Below are 23,936 nucleotides of genomic sequence, written 5' to 3' on the forward strand. Positions count from 1 at the left end.
TTAAAAAAAAAAACCTCGAGTTAAGCACACCAAGAGATACAGACAGGCACCCATATACAGACACACTACACTATGATTTTGGCCTTGGAATAATCTTCACCTTGTACACTTGCTAAACTGAGAATTTAAAATATTTTTTCCTAAATGAAAACTTTAGCCTTTATTTTCCTGGGCCAGCAGGTGTGTGGGAGAAGTAATTTCTAGTATAGTAGACAGCACAATAGTCGATTGTGCAGTGCTTGGATTTACATCTTTTAAAAACTTTTTATAGCTTTCCATTGATTGGACTGGAATCCTCCTCAGAACTGACTGAAGGTCTTCCAGGAGACTTGCCTGAAGCCTGAGACTTGGCTGTGTGCTCCTAAGAGTCAAGGAGAGGTCTAAAGATTTTCAGGAGTCTCCTTGAGAAAAACATTTATTACTTCATACAGTTTTTAAAGCTCACCCTCGTGAGTTTGACACTTTTGCCTAATCTTTGCCCTGAACTCTGTTCCCCGAGGACAGAGGTAGTCACCCACATTAACTATCAGTGAGCCTCTGGTTCCCAGGTTGGCTGGTCAAGTTAGAAAGCAAAGCCAACTGTTTACAGACTAGTAAAACTGGAAATACCTAGGAAACAGGAAGGCTTGTCCAAAGTCTCAAAGTAGAAATGAAGGCTTATAAGGAGAAAGTAAAAAAACCAGGGGTGTGTTGGCGCTGGAATCATCAAGAGGGAGGCAGGCAGATGCCTGCTTCGGTGCGCTGCACGCTGGTGGCTGGGCTGTCAGTCTAGCGCGCATGGTGGTTTTATCTCGGCAGCTGTGCTCTGGTGAAGGCACAGGGAGAGGACCATGCTTCTGGAGAGAGCTTTGAAAACCTCTGCAGTGCTGCAGTGTCCTTCCCATCAGTTCTGTGCCACTCTTGAATGGTCAGAAGAGCTAAAACCAGGTTTAAGTTGCCTGGGAAACAAAGGGAAACAAATAGGAAACTGACCCCTAGCAGGAGTGATCACGTGCCATTAAAAAATGATAGTAGACAGAGAGAAGAATAAGGCTCTGACAACCCTCGAGACACGTGGTCTTCAGTATTGTCCATGGAAACCTGTGAAATAAAGATCCAAGCCCTTAAGAATAGTTGATAGAATAAAATGTTTTGGACAAATTTGGTATAATAGAATGTTTTCTCACTCAGTTGTCTGAAACTGAGAGAATTTTCCTTCTGGATAATGGAGTTTGCCAGACAACTCTAGGTTTACCTGTTCAAGTATCAAAACATGTACTTTTTAACTCTCGTGAGTACCGCGCTTTGTTCAGCAGAGTACATATAATTTAAATATTTTTTAATACCTCATGCCATTATTCTGTAGTGTAATGTACTGTATGGTATATGGCAACAAGGAATTGATGGTGTCTGACACTTGTAAATGACCCCAAATAACAGGGGATTTCTAAAGATCCGCTCTTTTTAATTTACTGTCTTCTCATTCTGACCAGGGACTGTATCTCTCCCTGACAGTAGTAAATATGTTCCTTCAGATCCATTTTGTGGATTTGGGAAAACAAAGCTTATTTGAATAATATATACATTAAAAGTAAATAGAGTCTGAGTTGGCATATGGAGGCTGCTCTTACTAGGAAGGGTAAATGTGCCTTTTTTTTTTTTTTTTTTGCATGAATCTTTTGTTACCGCAGTGAGAGCTCAAGGCCCTTCCACTTCCTCAGCTGTGTTCTGTGGGTCTGAAGCTGCCAGGTCTTAGATCCGAGGAGTGAGTCTAATAATCTGAGGTGATCCTGCCTTAGCAAAGTCACTCTTTTTTTTTTTTTTTTTTTAACAGAATGAGGGGGAAGAAAGGAAAGCATTTCAATCAAACAGTAGTGCCCACTTTTTTGTTTACGTCCTAAGTCAAATGACTTGAAGTTTTCTAAATTTTTAGATATAGTCTCTGTAAATATAACAAAATTTTTGCTGCCCTTTGGTATTACTTTTCCCAGGTATCACTGTATTTCTGTAGACACTGTAGAAGATATTTTATAATACATTTGATAAGATAGACTTTGCAGAATTCTCTATTCTTAATTTTCCACCAGAAATTCTGTAAATAATACAACAATTGCTTTTACCCCCAAATGTGCCACATGAGGTCGGAACAACAAAACCAGAACCAACACTGCTGGGCCACATATCCTGTGTGGATGCGCTAACAGGAGCCTCTACGCCCCGCTTTGTGGCAGCCCTGTATGGGGAGGGATCTTTGCGCTGTTTGAGGGGTGAGAAGATGTCAGGAACTTGTCTAGGCCCGTGCGGTCAGTGTGCAGCAGTGTCAGGCTCAGACCAAGCTCTGTTTCTCTTTAGCGCACGTCTCCACCCGCTGCAGTAACCAACTCTCCCTGCGCCGTTCAGATGCTAGGCATGCAGTCTGTCACGGGTGATTATCTCCTTTCATCCCCCTCAGCGACATTATGAGGTGTAATGATGTACTATTGATATTTCTATTTTATAGATGAGACTGGGGTTTTTACATTCAGGTAGCTTGCTGAGGATAACTCAGGTGATGTGATAAAGGCTGGGGCTCCCCCAGCCCAGGACTGATATTCTCAGAGCTCATGCTCAGAACCCACAACGCATCGTCACCTCCCTAGGCCCCGTACTCTTAAGACTCCCAGACTCCTACACATGCAGAAATGACCGTGGAAAGAAAAAGGAGCGTGCGCTAGTTCTACTGCCTCACTTTCTGAAGGTGAAGTTAGCATCTTTAGTGAGGAGAACTTGTAGAGAGAAAAGGTGAATTGGATGAAGAATTTAGAGATGCGTATATGAGTCTCCATAGATATTGTCCTCCTGAAGCACTTTGATATACAGAAGTAAAATGGATTTTGAGGCTCTCTTATTCGAAACTTTCCTCGAGAATATTTCTGCAGTGTTTCTCATGGAGGTAAGGGTCTAGGGTGGGATCTGTGAGGCCCAGCCAACCAGTGTGATGTCCTTCCTCACAAGGGAGAGGCAAAGGGCTGATGAGAAGAGAAGCCAATAGCTGCAGATGGGAGTAAGAAAGTCCCTAGAGCAGTTTATTCATAGTTACAAGGCCTGCCTCAGAGTCCTCTAAACATTGCCAAAGTCTGGTTGCCCGGATAGTGATTTACTCTCAATAACCACAAGGGAAGAAACCACACAGATGCAGTGACCTTGCCTTGGTTTATATGACCTGGGTCCAAGCCCAAGGCCAATGACCCCTCATGGCCCTGACCTCTCCCTCCTTCCTCCACAGTTTGGGAATCATCTTGCATTGGAGCTGATAGCTGGGGACTGGGGGCCAGCTAGCTTGATGCTGGGACTTAAGGACTAACTCCACTGTAGAAAGAATAGACAGCACCAACCTTCCCAGCCACACATTATGGTTCGTTCTTTTTCTCAAATGCTGGGTAATCCTTTCAAAGACCTGAATCTGCCTTTTGTAGGTTATACTTTAAATCTATAGATTTAAATTTCCCAGTTAACTTCTCATGCTCTTTGTCCTCTCATCCTGCTCTGAGAGCAGGTCATCTTGGGGTGGGCAGTGGTCTAGATGTAGACCACCACCACCCCCACTGTCATAACAGTGCTGTTGACTGGCTCACGGGTGTGGCAGGCGGGCAGGCGAGAAGCAAAGGAGTGGTAACTCAGCTCTGCAGTGCGGTGGAAAGAAACTGGGTTTAAGGCTCAGAAGCTTTTTCTGCCCCCTATGGTGACCTTAGCCAAGGCCTTTCGCCTCATACAGCCCGGTCCTTCGGTTGCATGACACTGTCTGCCCCAGTGCCTGGTGCCGCAGGGCTCAGCCCACGCTGTCCCTTCCTCCTCACCAGCTCCTGTGACCTACAGGGAACCAGGAGCCCCAGCGAATCTCTAGGGGTCCCTCAAACCAGTCACTGACAAGCAAACGCCTCCGTCCCCTCTAGAAGGACAGGGCAAACCAGCTCTGTCATGCTCGCTCTCTGCTCTAGAAGTCCGCTCTCTGCATGCACAACATGCAGAGGGGCGCCCGCCCCGAAAGAGCAGGCTTGTGTCGGTTTGCCCGGAGGTGAGGCAGGAAAACTTGGCCCGTGCGCAGGAGGTGTGTGGTGTGCTGCGGAGAGGCGGGCGCTCTTTACAAAGTCTCTGCTTCTGTTCGCCTTTCACAGACTCATCTCTGATGCTCTCTCCTCAAACTGCACATCATAACTAAAAACGTTTTAAAGTTCCTGCTCCTTGCTAGGAACATTTGGGAGGGGAAGGATCTCTTACTCCAGCCACCTTTGTGTGTTCCTCGCCTTTTCTGTACAAGGAGGTGCTGTTACATGACGGCAAGGCATCTCTCGGTGTGCTGTGCCCGCGTGGCTGCACGTGACCGGGTGGGTCCTCGTCACATGTCAGCCCTCCTCTTCTCCACCTTGGCCTTGCTGATGGGCTTGGTTCCTTGCCCCTTCTGCTGGAGGACAGACTGGGGGTGGTGGGGCCACAGAACCCCAAGGATAAGGGCTGGCAAAGCACTTGGCTTCCAATAAAGGCTGATGTTTGCACTTAAGAAGACATCTCCCCTTTCCCTTTCTTCACATGTTTTGAGCCAAGGTCATCTCCCAGACGCAGGTCCATCTTGAAATTGAGATTTCCCTTTAGCACTTGGGCTCTTAATAAGCAAATCTGTCTGTTTGGGCTCCTGGTTCCATTTGGTTAGCAGGATATTCTGTCAAGATTGGACTTCAGTCCAGGAGAGAGTGCTGGATTTCAGCTGGATGTGGGGGGAGGGCAGGGTGTTTTCTTGTGCCTCCTTCAGAGTCACTTAACAAATAGCCCACATGGTGACTCCTCGCGGAGGGAGCCCAAGCCTGACATGTAAGATGGGACTCCAAGCTCCCTTTGAAGCGGGCACGGTAATTGCAGCTTTGATTGCACTGACTCCGCTGCTGGGTTGGGCTGCACAGGGGCTTGCCTGGCCAGCCCAGCCTCAGCCACAGCCCCCCAGTGAAGCCTTAGATGTGGACGTCTCCAGTCTCCCAAGCCTCACGCCTGTGGTTTCTTGAAAAGAATCTTGATTTGACCTGTTTTATATCTGTAAAGCAACACTTTAAGGCCCCCATTTTTCCCATTTGGGGTAAAATTGGTCTCCCCTGACAACCTTATATTTTAAAGGACCAACCAGGTTCAAATAAGGTGCCCATTTGATAGACAGTTTCTTTACCACTTTATTTAAACACTAATAAAACTATCAGAGCATCCAAGGTGGGAAAGAGTCACTTTTTGATTGGCAGTTGTACAGAGCACCGCTGAAACCAGCTTCCCAGGAGGATCCTGGAAGAGGAAGCTGGTGATAAAGCAATGGTGGGGATGTGTGACACTACAGAAAGAACTGGCTTTATTAGGAGATGTCGAAATTCTTTCCAGGGCAGCGACCTTGTGATAAGTGGTCATTCTGGCCAGCCAGGACTGGCAGTGGAGGGGGCAGAAGGCACCTAGGGTGCTGCGAGGTGGGAAGAGGCCAACTCCATGAGCGGGCAGTGCAGGAGGGCCAGGGCGCCACAGGGCCATGCAGGCTGCCACCCCGCGACTTGAGGGTCAGCCTGGGGCTGGGCTGGGGACAGGTTCCAGCAGCGGGCTGGTGCTCGTGGCTGCTGAGGCCAGTCCTTTCTGAACAGAGCTGGCCTCCCGCTGCTGTGCACTCCTGGCCCAGGGCTGCTCAGCCACTCCTAACCAGCAAGAACAACCTGGACCTGGGCCCGGGAGTCAGGGGTGCCCAAGCACCTTATACTAGGAATCTGTGGGCAGTGCCTCCACCCCTTGCCCAGGCTCTGCCCCTTTCTCCTTGGAAAGCCAGGCCCTTTGCTGCGCTTCCATCCTCCTGTGTGAAGCATCTGTACTCTGCTCAAACTTTTAAAAACCACAGAGCTGTAGCGTGGTTTTCCTGTTAACTGGGCGAAGGGTAATCTTGAAGGGGAGTGGAAATCATCACTGGAGACCTCGCTGTGTTGAAGGCAGCATTCCTCCCATTGTGCTTTCACTTGCCTGTTCACTAGCCACCCAGATATACAGTTTCTTCACAGCTGTGATGATGCGTCATCTTGAGGGACAGCACTGGTGGCGGTGGCCGTAATAATACTGCTAACACGTAGCTGGTGAAAGCCCTGAGCGCAGGGACTCACTGTGCACTCGGCGCTCTGCAAGTCCCTCCAGGGTACTGGCTGCGCCCATCCTCACCTCAGCCCGCGGCACCGCTCCTCCCGGCACCTGGGCTACGGCTGCTCTTCTCTGAACAGCACCGTGTGGATTGGAACTCACCATCCTGCGTTTAGTTTCTCATTATTAAACTATTTCAAAGTTCCCTTTTACTTCTCCTCCAAGGTTTCTTTCTACTCAAATAAAAAGCATAAAGGAATGCACTCCACTATTGAGAATTAATTTTTTTTCAAGGAAATGTTTGCTAATAAAAGGGCATTGCAGCACAGACAGTTGAGATTCGCCTGAGCTGCCAGGGGACCAGATCGGGGAGACGACTTCCCTGCAGCTGGACGAGGCCGTCTCCCCAGCTGCAAAGGAGGGGCATCGGATGCTCTCCACAGAGGAGCTGAACGTGGGGGTGCTTTTGCTTTCCTTTTCTCTCTGATTCTGTTGCAGTGTTTTATTTGTAATCACTCTTTGGGTCTAAGATTATTAAAACTTCTGGGATTTAGGGATTATCCTTTCTGAATGCTCTTGTCATTAGCAACATCTTTAAATACTTGTTGAGTGTACAACCCAAGATAATATTAGAGATCCCAGTTGTTATAAAGGGAAAAAAAAGTACTGAGAATTGAAGCCTGAATATTGGAGAAGCTTATGCTCCTCAGACTGAATATGAGCGGACAGAAGACATCCTGGCCGCATGGCTGCTTGTGGGAATGTGGGGCACTAACTCACTTGAGTGTGCTTTTAGTCTCCTGACAGGGTTGCAAGGAGTGTGACGCAACCGAGGCGACTCAGCACGCATGCACGCATGCAAAGCCCTACAGTGGCTCCCCACAGTGGACTAGAAAGACCAAACACTCTGGAACGACAGCTCCTTCCCTCAGCTGGCCATTGCCCGCCGTTACAGTTCATGTTTGGCCATTCTCTTCTGATGTTTTTCAGATTTATTTTTAAAAACCATGATCCAAAGTATTATGTATATTTCACATAACTCTGTACATATATATACACACATATACATGGAACCAAGGTAAACACTTCAGTAAAGTACACTTATTCTCTAACGTAATCTCAGGATTTAGGGCTACCTTAGGGCAATCTGTCTTAGCTATCACCAGATCAACAAAGAGGATTAATTAAATGCAGAGCTCTTAAGACGTGCTGTATGCAGCAGAGGTTCAAAATCTGTAAAGGTCTGTGGCAAATGCGCATTAATAGCATTTTATTTGTTCCTTCTCGAGGTGGAAAACGAAGCTCATTCCCAACATGCAAAGCCAAGGCAGCGACCCCGGGACCTCTCCTGGAGATGGAAGCTTGTTGAAAACCCAGACTGTCTCCACGGCTTGCCCAGTCGACCCCAAAGGAGAAATGACACCAACTTCACCCTGAGGTCACTGCTAAAGACGCTGATCCATAAAGACAATCACTGCCAACCCCCTTTCATCTACTGCAAGAGCCAAGTTCCACAGTAAAGCATATAAGGTTTTTTTAAAAGAAAAATTAAAAAGCACCTGAGAATACTAGCAGGCCCTGGGTCAGCTGAGCAGCTTTCCTCCCCCGTCTCCGCTGTGCACTTCCCAGAGCATCCTGCATCCGTATCTGTAACCTTCTGGCAAGGACAGTAACCTGGCTGCTTTCGCCTGCCCCAAGCACCTGAGCACCGGGAGCGGCTGCAGCAGAGCCGCCAGCGTCCCCGCAGGAATGTGGGGAAGAGTTCCCTGTTTCTGGCTTCGTGTTTCTTCTTCTTCTCCTCAAGCTTTTATTTAACAGTGCAAAAAGATCTGTCTTGTTTGCTTTTTTTAAACTTGAACTTTTTTTTAAATTTACACTTCTTTTATTTTTCTTGTATATTTTGCTAGCTATGAGCTTTTTAAGTAAAATTCAAAGATCTGGAACTGTTTGAAATAAAAACGAAATGAAAAGAAGCCTCCTTCTTTTGAGAGAGATCTCGTCTGCTAAGTGGCTTCTCCGTGAATGACCTGTAACAATAGTGGCCTCTCTGTCTTTGTAAGGTGTCTGATAGAGCTAAATAAACATAACAGCCAGTCCACTCTGTGGGTAGCAGTTGGCAGTCCTCTTTATTTTTCTTATGATCTCTCTTTTTTTTTTTATGGTAAACCTTAACAGATACTTTCAGCAGACCAGTTTGCAGTGAATTTTCATTTCTTTCCTTCTTACCCCCTTGTTGTAAAAAGCCCAGCACTTGAATTGTTATTACTTTAAATGTTCTGTATTTGTATCTGTTTTTATTAGCCAGTTAGTGGGATTTTATGCCAGTTGTTAAAATGAGCATTGATATGTACCCATTTTTTTTAAATAACAAGGCACAGCCTTTGCCCCAAGCTGTCAATCTAACGTTTGTCATTCCAGTTTGAGTTAACGTGCTGAGCATTTTTTAAAAGAAGCTTTGTAATAAAACATTTTAAAAGTTTTTTTTAAAAGAGTGAAATTCCTGATGCTCTACAGTTGGTAATGGTGACCTGAATCCACAGGCCAGGCCAGAGCTGGCCGGAACTCGTGACAGAAGGCCTGCCAGCGCAGCCTCCGTGAGGACAGGCCCACGGCCGCCCTGTCCGCAGGCCGTGAGTCCTCAGAGGCCCTTGTGTGTGCGGCCTGGACCGCTGCCGCCGCCTCCCACAGGGCTCGGTGTGGAAGTCAGGGCCGCGGGATTCAGGTGGGAGCGATTCCTTCCTTCCTGAGCCCGCAGGCACCCTGACGGGCAGCGCTCAGCACCTCTGCAGGTGCCACCACAGTCAGACCCCTGCTTCTCAAACTGGTCTCCCCCAGTCAAGGATCCCTGTGTCTAACTCCCACTCATCTCCCCAAATCGACAGTTTCCCAACTTGGAGTCCATAATTCTCCCTCCCTTAAGCTTCTGTTATACTATTATATAGCCTGGTATCAGGTTTAGCAAATCCTACATATTTTAAGTTTAAAACATCAATATTTCATGATCTTCCACAAAGGTTCCACAATCCATTGAGCTAGTTTGAGAACCACTGACACCACTGGTCTAACTTCAATCTCCTGCTGAAATTCTAGCTCTGTTTCCTTTTTTCAACCTTCAATACAGCTGGATAACAGCTGGCTACCATACTTGTAATAACCCTCCACATACTGTACTTGAAGATTGCCATTAAATCACCCCTCAAATTTCTCTTCTCCAGGCTAAGTAATCCCAATTCCTTAAACCTTTCATCATTGGTCCTTTAATCATTTTCATTACTATCCTCTGGAACCTCTCCAATTCCTCCTCATTTAGTCCTAAACTTGAACCAGGGGAAAATATCTATTATGTTCAGGGGACCTACTTGTTAACGGTTTCATATTCATTTGAAATTCTCTCCATTTTCTTAACATACATGAACCAAGTGGTTGTAACTGTTTAAAGCGGCCACTGTGTTCTCTCCAGTTAACTAGAAAATGCTGTAGGAAGTGACACTACTTTGGAGGGAAAAAAGGAGCAACATATTGTCCCTTCTAAGTTTTAGAAAGAAGCTGATTAGTAGTAAGAGTCTGTCCACCAAGCAAATAGAGCAAGGATACAAGTGAGACTCAAGCCTCAGCCAAAGCCCACTAAAGTCGCCTCTCCTGGGTTCCTCCTCTGCATTTTTATGACACAAAAAATGAATAAATGATATTGAAAGAAATGGCTTGTCTGAATCTCCTGAGCCAGTTGTTTCTTCCACAACTTGGTCCCTCCTAGTTCCTGGATTTCCTTCAGAATAACTTTTCCCAGGTAACTTGGGTGTTCTGGCAGTGCCCACCCTGGCCCATTCTACCCAAATCCTGCTTCTGCAGGCAGGAGAGTCCAGAGTGCCCTGAGAGGCACACACAGACCGGGGCTGCTCTCCTGGGGCATCTGGGCAGAGGGACTCCCTGCCGGGCCCTGCTTCTCTTCAGTCTTGCAGTGATTCTGCCTCCTTCCCGCAGTGAGCTCGGAGCTGGCCTGGGCCAAGAAGGACAGGCCAGCCTTCCTGTGGGGCTCAGCCTTTCTCTTGGGGTCATGGCTGGTCCTTACGGAGGGTGCTTTCCTCCTGGCTTTAGTTTGTTTGCTTGTAGGATTTCTAGCAACTGCCTGTTTAGCTGGAAGAAATCTTGAACAGTTTCACTGTCCTAAATGTCACTTTTTTCCTCTGTACTTTGGGCTAAGGTTCCAATAATATGGAAACCTCTGAACAGAGGCCCATGAGCAATAACAAGATGTGTGCATAGGTTTCCTTTTAAAGGAGAGAAGTCACAAGGGAGAGAAGAGAAAACAAATTCCACATGACATAGTAGTTGTACAAATTACTGTATCTGCCACAGGATGTTATTGTTCATACACAGAAATTTTAAGAGCTGCCCTGTGAAACCGAGGGATACATACAGATACATGCACACAAGACTTGAACTACTTTTTAATAGAAATTGAATAGACTAACAAAGGTCCATCTAGTCAAAGCTATGGTTTTACCAGTAGTCATGTATGGATGTGAGAGCTGGACTATAAAGAAAGCTTGAGCGCCAAATTGATGCTTTTGAACTATGGTGTTGGAAAGACTTGAGAGTCCCTTGGATAGCAAGGAGATCCAACCAGTCCATCCTAAATGAGAGCAGTCCTGAATATTCATTGGAAGGACTGATGCTGAAGCTGAACCTCCAGTAGTTTAGCCACCTGATGCAAAGAACCAACTCACTGGAAAAGACCCTGACACTGGGAAAGACTGAAGGCAGGAGGAGAAGGGGACAACAGAGGAGGATGAGATGGTGGGATGGCATGACTGACGCAATGGATATGAGTCTGAGTGAACTCCGGGAGTTGGTGATGGACAGGGAGGCCTGGCGTGCTGCAGTCCATAGGGTCACAAAGAGTCAGACACGAGAGCGACTGAACTGACTGACTAAGTTAAGCATCTTAATTCTAATAGAAGAATGTGGTCCTCAGTGGTGTCATAGGTAAACCGGAGTTAAACACAAATGGTTGATACACTCATTCAGTACCTATTTACTGGGCACTTGCCCCCTAGGAAAATGTTTTTTGCTGCTAGCAAGCTTGTTCACCACCTGCATTCGTTATAACACAGGCATCCTTCTCTTCCAATAGTAAACTTTAAATATCGAGTTCTTATAATGGAAAGAGGTTCACAGTGGGGAAAGCCCAGGTTTGGAGAGCTGGACAGTGTCCTCCAACCTTCAGTTCACACCTCCTCTTGGGCTGGAGAAGACCTCACTGAACTCTACAGACAGCGAGTGGAAAATGAGAGATGTTCCACACATATAAAATAACTAGCAAATTAATTTTCTTTGAATTGCTTCATACTCTATTATTAAACAGGTTTTTTTTCCCCCCAATGTAAAAAAATACTTTGTTTTCATCATGCCTATAGCCACAGAACATGGGAACATATTTCTTCTATCCATGGAAGCAGTTAGTAACCAGACCTAACTATTCTGTTTTGGACCAAAGACCGAGGAAATACCTACAGAAAGGGGGCAGAGTCTGGATTTTATTGGGTCATTTACATTGGTATGTTTATTATTTTTCTTTACCTATAATATCTTGAGATTATTATTAACCACCTAAATTAATTTTTCAGAGAAGGCAATGGCAACCCAGTCCAGTACTCTTGCCTGGAAAATCCCATGGATGGAGGAGCCTGGTGGGCTGCAGTCTATGGGGTCACACAGAGTCGGACATGACTGAAGCGACTTAGCAGCAGCAGCAAGTTAATTTTTGATCTCCATTAAATACATGGAAAATCTGGTAGGAAATGTATTATTTGCTGAATGGAATGAGAAAACTGCCTACAAACAGACAATCACACAACAGTTTCTCTTTGTAGTCACAGAGGGATTAGTAGATTAGTCTCTTCTGTTTGTAACTTAATTGTCTCAGAATTTGAACTGAGTAGAATCACTGACTTATGTTCTACACTGCAATCATATTTTCTCCCATCAGGAAAAAGGTATAAAGCAAAGTAAAACAGAGCCTTACACAAAATGGCCTGTACTTCTGACAGGTCCTATCAACCTTGCTCAATTGGAGAAAGGCAACCCACGGTTTTAAAATCTAGCTCACTCTAATGCCCGGTTCTAGCCATCACGCTGTACATAAAGCAAAGCCTGTGCAGTGCTCACAAGGACTTTAAAAAGCCCAGAGGTACCTGCTGAACAACTTCATCTGTTCCCCACATGCCAACATCTAGCACAGACTGTGCCTGCTCCAATTCCAATGGTCCAGTTAGCTGGCATTCTTCCTTCCTCAGTGCCTGATCTCAGAGAGCTCTAACCCATCCAGGCACCGCTTACAAAAATGGCCCATCTTCCAGAAGACTTAAACAGACACTTCTTCAAAGAAATACAGATGGCCAATAGGCAGGCACATGGAAAGATGCGCAACACTGCTAATTAACAAAGAAATACAAATCAAAGCTACAGTGACATACCACCTCACATCACTCAGAATGGCCATCATCAGAAAGTCTACAAATAACTGCCGGAGAGGGTGTGGAGAAAAGGAAACCCTCCTACACAGTTGGTAGGAATGCAAGTTGGTGCAGTCACTGTGAAAGATCGTGTGGAGGTTCCTTTAGAAAACAAAAAACAGATACCATATGATCCAGCAATCCCACTCCTGGGCATAGATCCAGAAAAAAACTGGATAATTAAAAAATGTACATGCATGCCTATGTTCACAGGAACATTATTCACAATAGCCAAGCCATGGAAACAAATGTCCAATGACAGATGAATGGAGAAAGCAGATGCGATACACATATACGGTGGAATACTACTCAGCCAGAAACAGAACAAAATGCCATTTGCAGCAACATGCATGGACTTAGAGATTATACATAATGGAATTCAGAAAGAGAAAAATACCATATGATATCACTTGCATGTGGAATCTAAAATATAACACAAAGGAACTTATCTAAGAAACAAACCCGCTCAGGGGCAAACAGAATAGACTAGTGGTTGTCAAGGGGAAGGGATGTGGGAGAGGGATGGAGTGGGAGGTTAGGGTAAGGGGATGTAAGATTTTATACAGAGGATGGATAAACAACAAGGTCCCACTGTACAGCACAGAGAACTATATTCAATATTCTATAATAAACCATAATGAAAAAGAATATAAAAAAAAGAATGTATATATATATAACTGAATCACTTTGCTGTACAGAAATTGTTCAGTCGCCAAGTCGTGTTCAACTCCTTGCAACCCCATAGACCCTGGCCTGCCAGGCTCCTCTGTCCATGGGATTCTCTAGGCAAGAATACTGGAGTGGTTTGCCATGCCCCACTCCAGGGGATCTCCTGAACACAGGGATCCAATCTGAGTCTTCCTACAGCTCTTGCATTGGCAGGGAGGTCCTTCATCACTGGGCCACCTGGGAGCCGACCCCCACCCACCCAAAGGGCAGCAGGTTCTCTCTAAACATCCCCACACACATTGGTTCTCAGCCTAGGATGTGCGGGCATCCGCTGAAGCTCTGCCAGGTGTGCAGGCCCCCTCTCAGGATGACGGCTTCCCTCCTTCACGCATCACCTTTTCCCTGACGCCAGTTAAGCAGGAGTGTCACCTGGGTGCACTCAGGGCGGACAGCCTCTCCCCTGGACGCGGCTGGAGGATGAAAGGCCACAGGACCAAACGGGGCGCACTCGCTCTGCCCCCTTGACCTGCCCCGAATCCATGTGGTAAGGCAGGCTGCCGCTGTACCCGCACGCTTCCCTGGAACTTCAACACAAGCGGAAAAGCCCTGGAAATCCACCTCCCACGAGCAGGTGGTGAAACCTCCACAGGGCTCCAGAGTTCAGCCCTTCAAACACCGTGACCAGACAGCTTGGCTCAAACACGCCTTACTCCCCAGGTCTGTTGGGGACGCTTCTGTTTCCTGTCTTCTAAACCTCATCAGGTTTTCCCTTCCGGCACGTGCTCGCTCGCCTGAGAACAGGCTATGTGTTTCAGGTAGGCACGAGACCTGGCCACCCAGCCCCACCGCAGCCCTGTCCGTGTAAGGCCTGCTCTTTGCTCTGCCGTGCCGACCAGTGGCCTTCGCGGTGCTCCTGTTTGCATACCACCCCTGCCCTGATTTCCATCTCTGTTAGGAGCCTTTTTTCCAGGGTCTTAAATCATCCGCAGTCTATCAAACACAAAACATCTAATACCTAGGAGACAGCCGCCTCACCTGCTCGCTAGATGCTTCCTGCGAGTTTCTTTCCAGGTCAGTCGGAAAAGGTCTGCACGCCACCCACCGCTTTGGGAAGCACTTCCGGAGCAGCTGCGGAAGTGCCACCAGGGCGTCACTTCTACGACTCTGTTTTACTAGACCCGTGGGACTGTTCCCAATCGTTAGCCCACTCCCCCAACGGTAAAAGTTCAGGCTCTCTGTAAGCCTGTAGGTTTGAGGTGAACTGTGGCTTCCTTTCAAATAAGGCACAGAGGAGGGAGGTGGTCGAAATCCGTCTTTTAAGCCTGGCAGAGAGCTCAACACCTAACATCCATCATCTAATTTCATCTCAGCCACCTCGTGGGACAGGACCCATCATTCTACCCATTCTGCCAGCTCTCTCCAGAAGACAAGTAACCCCCCCAAGGTTAGGCTGCATAGGTAAGAGAGTAGAGCTTAGCACTAGATCCCAAGTCTGTTTAATTCCAAAGTCCTTGGTGTTAATCATTTATACCAATTAATTCTGCAACAGCCATAGTTGGTCATTTTAAATAAAACATTAAATAGAATTAGATTTTTCTGTCTTTCAGGAGTTAAAATTTGTTCTGCCATAGAAATAAAAACTGTGATTATGAAATATTGAGTTATTTTAAGAACAATTTACACAACCAAATGGGTTGAAAATGCAGCAATGCTTCCATTGTCCAAAGCATTTTTGATTAATATTTATGTACCATCAATGCCTGTTTACGGGAAAATTGGTTCCACAAAATTACAGCCACACCTTGTATTTTGGTAAGACTTAATTGGTTACTTAGATTGAAATGTTAAAGGGATTAAAATCAAAGTGGGTCAAGACAAAAGCTTGTTTCAAAGTGTGAAAAGTGTAATTTGCAAACTATGGAAGTGTAACTAGTGTATGTTGTTTAGGTGGTGACTATACAGTATCTGGTCCTGATTTGAAAGCAGAGGACCTGATTGACCACAAAGACCCTTCTCCCCTCGCAGCCCTTGGCAGGCAGTAGCTGTGCTCACCTGAGAAAGCAGACACTGGAGCACGGGGCTGCGAAAGCCACTCTCCACTCGGGTGTGTAAGAAGATGTTCAAAATTCTTTCCCAGACCCAGACATGACACATGCAAGAGGATTTTCGTAATAACAAAATATTCAGAGGCTAAGAGCACATGGAGAAACCTCAGCCAGGGAAAGGTGGCTGCAACCCTCCACCCTCACCCTGGGCACGCTGACGGCCACATCACTGAGTTTGCTCTTTCCTGGAATCCAGTGGTCAAGAGTGAGCCCTGCCATTTCCAGGATGAGGGCCCACATCCTGTGGGCAGTCCAGTCAGAGAATGAGAAGGAAAGGAAGCCCCTCCTAAGCCTGGGGCTCCTGTCAAAGGTCAGGAGCCAGCCTGAGTGTGCAGGGGGCTGTCAGACCACAGGGTAACCTTAAGTCATGGAAATGGTGATGGTGTCACAGGTGCTTCCTTTTTTCGTTAGGAAATATAAGAATAACCTACAAGTTTCCTAAACCAGGTTCTGTGTGTGGTAGAAATGTATGCATATGGTTATTTTTCCATTATGCTCTAGTTAGATTCAAGTAAAAAAATTTAATAAGCTCCCCTTTATCCATCATGAAATGGGTGGAGGACAATCTTAACCATGAGCACCGTGACCAAGAATTCCAAACAAGGATGCCCATTTTAGGGACAGTACTGTAAGGAAGTCTGGATTTGAAATTTTCAAATTTGCTATGTTATATTTTATCGAAACCCAGTTCTAATCCTGACTCTGTCACAAAACTTCTGGTTACCTTGAGCACATCTCATCAGCTCTCTGTTAAAGAGGCCACTGGACCTCAGGGTTTCTGATGTCTTTCCAGCCTCAAAATTCTATCTTGGAAGACACTTTCTCAAGCCAATGATTAAAAGAAGCTTATGTTACACTGTTTCTTTTTGTTGGCAAAGAAGAAACAGATGTTCCTTAAAAACTGGTTTTTGTGCCTTTATTACTGCTTTCCTGGTAAGAAATCTGGAGTGACAGCTACAGGCAGGCTGTACATAAACACCTTCTCCGGCCACTCCTCCCTCACCATTACCACTCAAAAAAGTGACTACAGGCCAAAGACAGCACAGCTTCCGCCTAAATTACCAGCCTTTACTTTTATAACCATTTAAACAAATTATGATTTTAAATTATACATGTTTATTTCAATTTAAATTTTCACAGATTAAAAAAACTGCATTTTATTAGAGTCAATTTGCAGCAATGATTTCTCATGGGAAAAAAAAAAGAGAGACAGACAATAATCATTCAGATTTCGGATGTGAACAAAACATCTTCCTGCACTTGGAGATCTTCCCACTAATCCAGCAGCAACATCTCAATGATGAGTTGAATCAAGACATGATACCTGACATCATGCCCAAAGGAGGGTAAGGCTTGAGGCTGCAGGCAGTAGATAACCCAGTAAACGCAAGAGGCAGGTGCTGCCTTGCAGCCCTCCACAGACACAACACAGTGTGTCAGTGGCTGGAGACTTTCCCGTGTGGTAACAATGGACACAGGATGCTCTCGTTACAAGTAAACGAATTCAGGTTCTGCTAACTGTTCATGAAAACAACAGGTTCAAAAGAAATGTCTGCTCCAAGGCACCAGGGTATAAAGCTTTTTAGAAGATACACAGAAATGAACAGACTAAAAAAGGGAAAGGGAATTAGTTTCTCAATGGAGAAACCTGCTATTACTCTAACTCTTGTAAATGATTACTTCAGATAGATTACAATCAAAACGTACATCGAACAGATCGTGCTGTGGGAGGAACATCTGACCAAAGACCATTCCCGCGGGCACTTAGGGAGCTGCTGGTATGTGCTTACGGGCCCTCATCCTCAAGCCAGACAGCTGCTCACTTGTATTTGTAAAATCCTTCTCCAGACTTCTTGCCAAACTTCTTCTCTGCTACCAGCTTATCCAGGGATGGGCAGGGCTGAAACAGGGGGTTCTTTGAGTCCATTTCATGCCAACCTATTGAGAGAAGGAAAAAGAGCTTAGGATGAAGTGCTGGGTTTATCTTACATCTCGGCATTCCCAGGGTGAGCATGCTGGCCGGAGTCACATGACTGAGGCCCATGGGCCTCTCCCACATCAGAGTAGGAACCCTTCTCCCCACGCTCTGCCTCCAGACTCGCAGAGGCAGAGGGAAGGCTGAACATGAGCCTCAAAGCAGGGCTGCACCACTGGGCCATGTCTCACTTGAGGCCCAGCTCTCCCATGGCCCTTCTGTTCATCCAATCCCTTCATGGAAATAGCTGATGCCAGAGGTGATCTGGTTAATCTGTTAATCTGGTGCCTGGACACCAGTGACACAGTGAAACGACTTCAGGCATGTTAAAAATCTGAATTTGCTGCTACTGGTATTTCATATCCTCATAAAGTTCTTGCTTCCACTAGAACCTCCCCTTGCTCCTTCCTATAGGTATTCTTCGTACAACTTGGTACTATGAGCTACATTCAACTTAATAGCCACTACAGTAAAATGAATACACATTTAAAAATGGTTCTGCATCTTGAATGCAGTGGTTACCCAAATCAGCATACCTGACAGAATGACTGTGTACCAATGCCAATTTCCTGGCTCTGCTAATGTACTGTGGCTGCTATATGACATGCAACCCTGAGGGGAAACTAGGTAAAGGGGTACACAGGCCCTGTCTGTGCTGTATTTCACTGAATGCGGGACTTCCTATGAATTTATAATTCTTTCAAAACAAAAGATGTTTTAAAAAGTTGCCTTATGAGACTAAGCAGCCATATTTTCCCTTCAGTCATGTTATTGAATCTTTCAGCTGGCGGGACAGGACTTTGGAAGGTCTACTAAGGCTCCTTATCTATTTAAATAGGCATTTAATTTAATTCACTGCTGAAAGAGACTACCTCAACTCAACTCAAGACAGACAAAAGAGAATTCCAATTCTTACCATCTAGGATGAACTTCGTAGTATCCAGCCCAACATAATCGAGAAGCTCAAACGGACCCATGGGGTACCCGGCGCCCAGCTTCATAGCCATGTCGATGTCCTCCTTGGATGCTTCACCTAAGCAGCAGAGGGCAGCACTGAGCCACCACCACCCTCCCCATGGCCACCCTGTCAGTGCTCAGTCCCTGTTTTACTAGTGTTCTACGTATCACGCACATTCACGAAAGTTCTGGAGTCAGGATTTCCGGCTTGGGTAAGATTTTTCTAAGAGGTCACAAGATTTTCAAAGCTACTACATGAAGCTACTCTGTGAGGTAAATTCTCAAGCACTACCATTCTGTTTGTGGAGAGAGAAGGCCCCAGAGGCCGGGAAACATTAGTTACTTTCTAATGGATTGGGATTCTCCTTCTCTGGAATAACTTACTAAAAATCCTTTAAAGCTACAGCATGTTTGTGATTGATAAAGGGACTTATTTTTTAAAAAGGAAACAATGAAGCTATATGTTTTTCTATGTATTGTATGTATGATTTTCTTTTTTACCTCTCTTGGTTTTGTAAATAATGAGTCATTCCTTTGAAATCCCATGCATATAAACTCTTCAGTCAAGATTATGTTTAAAGAAAAGCCCAAACCTGATTTAGAACTGCCCCTCAAGTTTGAAAGTGTGTTGAGGAAACTAAGACAAGAACCAAAGTGCTTTTTCCGTGGAATATTATCCTTCACATAATGTCTGTGGACCAGAGGTCTTTGTAGAGAGCAACCTGTCCCCTTTCTCCAAAATCAGGAACACAACTAGCCTGTAACAAGTGTCTATGTAGAATTTTGTTCGAAAGCATAAAGAAATGGTCAGTTAAAACAAAGCTAAATTTAAAAAGTGATTAAAAAACTTAAGAGAGGACGTCACAACCTAAATATTTCAGATATTTTAGGCATGAGGAACAAGAACTACTTAACCATGCATAAAGGTTCTATTTTTAAAAGCATATGAAGTACTAAAATAATGCCAAAGGATTTCAAGGTGGTTCAAGATGATTAAAATACCAACCAATTATTTCTCCTGGGTGACTTTATCGGTACTCCTCTGATTAGTCAACCAGAGGTTCCTGAGAATGATTTGAGTTTCAGGTCAGAAGAGAGCAGAAATGATCACACAGACATTAGCCTTATCAGGCAGCCTCACTCTTTCATTCAACTTCTGTTTAATATCTGTTATGTATCAGGCACCAGAGACTTGGAGTGAAGCAAGACAAGCACTGCAGTGTTCATAATCTAATGGGAGGATTCAGATGTGCAAACCAAAACTTTCATCTAACAAGTGCTGAAGATTCAGGAAGATTCACATGGCTATGTGGGCAAAGATGGAGAGGTTTACTCACAATGCTATGACTTCACCAAAACCACCACCCAGGCAGGGTCCTGATGGTCCTGAAGAGAATCCCCAGCGGGCAGGGAAGGGCATTCCAGGCAGCAAGAACAGCATGTGCAAAGCAGGAATGAGAAAGCACATGGCAGCTGATAAAAGAGTCTGCTGAGAGGATTTCATTAGGCAGTGCTGAAGCAAGCCTAGCATGCTCCTGAGGCTCGCTCCTGCTGCTCCTTGCACTGGGATGCTGTCAACATCTGCAGACCTCTGCTTAGGTGTCAGAGCATCAGACTCCCCTCCTCTCTGCACATAACCTAAGAACTATCAAGACTCCAGGCCAGGACTCCTGCCACCCCCTAGACTGTATATTTACCTTTCTCAAGGATTACTGGTCATAACCTAACATGTTATCTATTGGTTCACTCGCTACAGGCTGTCTCCCCTTATTAGAATATCAGCTTCCTGTGGATAGAAATCTCATAGCATAATGGTTCCAACTTACCTTAAAGCCATTTAATCAAATCAATATTCAGGAGAGACAATAAACCCTAGAGTCAAGACTGTTATCCTAGATTCAGAGACTCACTTGACTATTTCTAAAAAATAATATGAAGACATAGCACATCATGGGAAAAAAGTCTGAGCAGTTTTACAAAGTCAGCACAATTCTAAAAACTCTGTTCTGCGTAAGAGAGTAAAAGGCGGGGGGCAGGGGAAGAGAGAGAAATATATAATAGAGACTAGAATGCCAGGTGGGAGTTAAACATGGTATCATGCTTTAGATCATTAATTCCTAATCTTTAGTCAAGCACTTAAAATCTGATACCTTCTCCAAAGAAAATGTGCATACACACGAAATTCTGCATCAACCTTAGAAGGCTGAAAGCCGCCCGCCCCACCCCACCCCCCATCCCCTAAGTCTCGACAACAAAGAGCATCCTCAGTGAACTCCAGCTCTTCTACAGGCCTGGGACTGTGGACCTGCCCGCATAAGCTTCTTCTGCTGACTCATCAGCACCACCTACCAACCATTCTTGGCAAAACAACAAACCATGGTCACGGGCAACAAGATCAGAATCAGCACAGCCACCATTCCTTTATCCATCAACAGCTACCTAAAGCCTGGCTTACACACATACTTTGGAAGTATGAAGATGAGGACCCAAACACTGAAAACGGAGCACAGCAGGAGAAGAAAGATGCGTGCCACGCGGCAGGCACGTGCCCTAAAGCAGAAGCAAACCACAGAGTTAGGACAACGACAAAGATTACATCCAGCTCGGAGAGAGCACTGGGGACAGCCCAGTGGGGCCTTGAGAGAAGGTGGGAGTAAGGTGTGAGGCGAGACAAGAAGGCAGAGGGTGAGGAGAAAGGCGGCTCCCTGGCGAGGACACTTATCCGGTAGGCTCCGATGGAACCACTGAACATGTCCCGAGCACGGCAGGGACACTGTGAGCAGGATGTCTCACGGTGACTGGGGGACAGGCTCGTGACACTCCCAGGCGTCACCCAAGAAAAGCTAACCATGCAGCGCAGCACCCTGCCAGAGCTGACTCTGACCCGTTAGTGGCATCCGATAGCAGGCGCTGTCTGCTGCAGCCACCAGCCTGCTCAGAGGTCTACAGAGAGGGCCCTGGCCCCAGGGACGAGATTATCGTGGGAATGCCGACAGCACCAGGCGTGAAGACAGAGGCTGCAAGGCACTGGGGAGGAAGGCCTGACCCGGAAGCAAGGAGGCTCACGGCTGGTGAGCATGGGGAGGGGCAGCGGCGTGCCCGAGACCCCACGGACGGTTGGCAGAGGCACTGCTAAGGGCCTGTGGACTCTGAAAGCTGTTCAGCTGCCCAGGAGGCCCGAGTGGACAGTGATGGAGCAGATTCTCTGCTCTAACACCCCACACATCCTTCTGATGACCCCCTACTGCTCAAAGCAGCACTCCGCCCACCTGTCTCAGAGGCATGCTCACCTCAGGTATATCAAGTATTTGTTATGTGCCCCAAATTCACAATGAAACCCTACTGCCTAAATACAGTGGTGTAAGGAGGTGGGACCTTGTAGGGATTGGAAGAGTCACGGGGCTGGAGCTCACAGAGCTCTTCCCAGAGTCACAGGAGAGCTGGCTTCCTTGCTCCACTCTCTGCCATGTGAGGACACGAGAAGTCAGCAGTCTGCAGCCAGAGGAGGGCTCTCACCAGACACTCGATTGTGCTGGCACCCTAGACTTGGACTACTGTCTCCAGAAACGTGAGAAATAAACTGTGGTCATTTATATGCCACCCAGTCTATATCGCTTTTTTTTTTAAGAGCACATAAGCTGACCAAAATAATGTCATACAGAGAAGTTCTCCACCATGAGTTTGGAAAGGGGTGGGCTAAGCTGCCTTCATGGTCCAACTCTGCTGCCGTGCAGAAACGGAATGCACTGTCCCCTCACCCTTCTGGACAACACAATATTGAGGAGAGCAGTTTAGAAAAGACACAAGGTAAGTGTGAATCCCTTGTTGCCTGAGGAGCCGCACTAAAGGCAGGCTGACTGGCAGAGGGAGACGAGATGACAGGTGGGGAGTCAAGTGACAAATGAACAGACATGGCAGGTGAAGGAGGATAATGCAAAACACTTTCAGATTTCAAAGTAGAACGGAGGCAGCTCAGTCGGTCACTCCAAGCTGGGGAGTGCAGATGGGATGGCAGGCGGGCATGTGAGCACGCTTGCCACTGGCAGAACCCTGAGGTGGCAGAAGGGACACAGTAAGAAGCCTGAGGCTGAGGAGTCCAGACCCCAGTGTGGCTTTCCAGGAAATAGCACCCACCCACTCATAATACTCAGCACCTTCAGGACACTGAAGCAGCACCAAGGGCAAAGTAAGAGCACTTCCCCTGTGGGGTCAGATCCCCTGCCCAATTTCATCTCCCAGGTGGCTAGTGATGCTGAAGGTCAAAGGCACTCCATCTGCACAGAAAAGGACCACTGCTGATGGGAGGAAAGCGGAAGACAGGAAAGTGACTTTCAACTTACAGCCTGACACGCAGTTCAGGTGAAAATATATCAAAACTGACAGTATGTGTCAGTGAGAAGAACACCATTAAGAGGTGGATCACCCATATGCTATATTCTAAAACATTACATTACCAAGAAAACCCCTGTCTTTCAAAGTAGGGCAAAACGCTTCATGCTGTCTTTGAGGTGTAATTAGATGTATTTGTTGATAGAGAAACACAGAAGTGTTGGTTTGATCTAGAAGCAAGAGTGAGGCAAATGCCTCCATAGAACACAGAGAAAAGTTTTAATATTTAAAGCAGATTTTGAGGAAGCAAATATGCTTTCATCTCTCTGGAAGAGCTGGTATAAATGTTTTGTTTCAAAAATGACATTCTCAGGAGCAAGCATTTGTGAATGAAGTAACTGAAAACAATTACAGTTGCTTTTCATTCAGTCCTATTAAGGCCTATTTGCCTTTGAAGCAGAGATGAAACAATTACCTTTCCATAAATGCCTTAGGGAAGGTAGGCAGGAAGCTACATGACATTTTCTAACCTTGGATCATGTCCCAAGTCTATTTCTACAACAGGGAAAATCATTCTTTGTCAATCTACCAGTATTGACGAAAAACCATTTTAGACCATTCTTAAGGTTAAAAAAAAAAAATGCATCATAATATCATTCAGTAAGGACGGACACCACTGTCAGAAACATTCCTTGTCACATTACAATCTTGTTACTAATTTCCCATCTCCTGTCACAATTTTACAACCTTAGGGAATTTTAAAGGTTCCCTAGCCCAGTGATTTTTATATCGCTGTCATTGTTTTAAGCAATAAACCTCTTAGCCAGAGACCCAGGATATAAACCCACGTTGGCCTATGACTGCTCTGGCTGAGACTGTAGCTGGAGGTGGCCAAGTGGGAAGTCCCCAGAGTCACCCCAGAAGTCTCCAAGCGAATCAAGGGGGTCCTGGGAACACAGTGACAAAGGCACCGGGCTCAGGGTGAGGCTGATTCACAGGAGTCCGCGAACAGAAGCTCCTCCCCTGCCCCACAGGGCCCAGCCCTTCCCACAGGAGCCCTACAGGCCTGCTGCTCCCGGCCCGGGCGGGGACAGCTACCTCGCTCACACAGCCTGACTGCTTCCATGAGGTACGGCACCAGAAGACGGTTCACGATAAACCCAGGCGTGTCCTGTCAGAGCAGAGAGAAAAACAGACAACAAGTGAATTCTGTGAACTTTATCTTTACGTAAAGTCACCAGCTCACTCCTTCTCACCCTGGATTATCACACACATTTATCAAGC

The 23,936-nt window shown here is 46.1% G+C and overlaps 2 protein-coding genes across 5 annotated transcripts in view; one reads left to right on the plus strand and one right to left on the minus strand.

Moving 5' to 3' along the window:
* Positions 1 to 8,581, plus strand: part of LEF1 (lymphoid enhancer binding factor 1) — a 122,592-nt gene extending 114,011 nt beyond the window's left edge. For 3 of the 4 annotated variants that reach the window (XM_005681326.3, XM_018049145.1, XM_018049144.1), the window contains one exon: positions 7,392 to 8,581. Coding sequence is in view for 2 of the 4 variants with exons in the window: in XM_018049145.1 (XP_017904634.1) it covers positions 7,392 to 7,471 (80 nt within the window). In the remaining 2 variants the exon portion in view is untranslated. 4 annotated transcript variants of the gene reach the window in all.
* Positions 16,485 to 23,936, minus strand: part of HADH (hydroxyacyl-CoA dehydrogenase) — a 44,045-nt gene continuing 36,593 nt past the window's right edge. The window contains exons 6-8 of the mRNA XM_018049234.1: positions 23,751 to 23,823; positions 18,283 to 18,399; positions 16,485 to 17,329 (exon numbers count right to left, since the gene is read on the minus strand). Of these exons, the coding sequence (XP_017904723.1) occupies positions 17,211 to 17,329; positions 18,283 to 18,399; positions 23,751 to 23,823 (309 nt within the window). The 3' untranslated portion in view covers positions 16,485 to 17,210. The remainder of the gene's footprint in view (positions 17,330 to 18,282; positions 18,400 to 23,750; positions 23,824 to 23,936) is intronic.

This window comes from Capra hircus, chromosome 6, assembly GCF_001704415.2.
Source record: "Capra hircus breed San Clemente chromosome 6, ASM170441v1, whole genome shotgun sequence".
Classification (NCBI taxonomy): Eukaryota; Metazoa; Chordata; class Mammalia; order Artiodactyla; family Bovidae; genus Capra; species Capra hircus.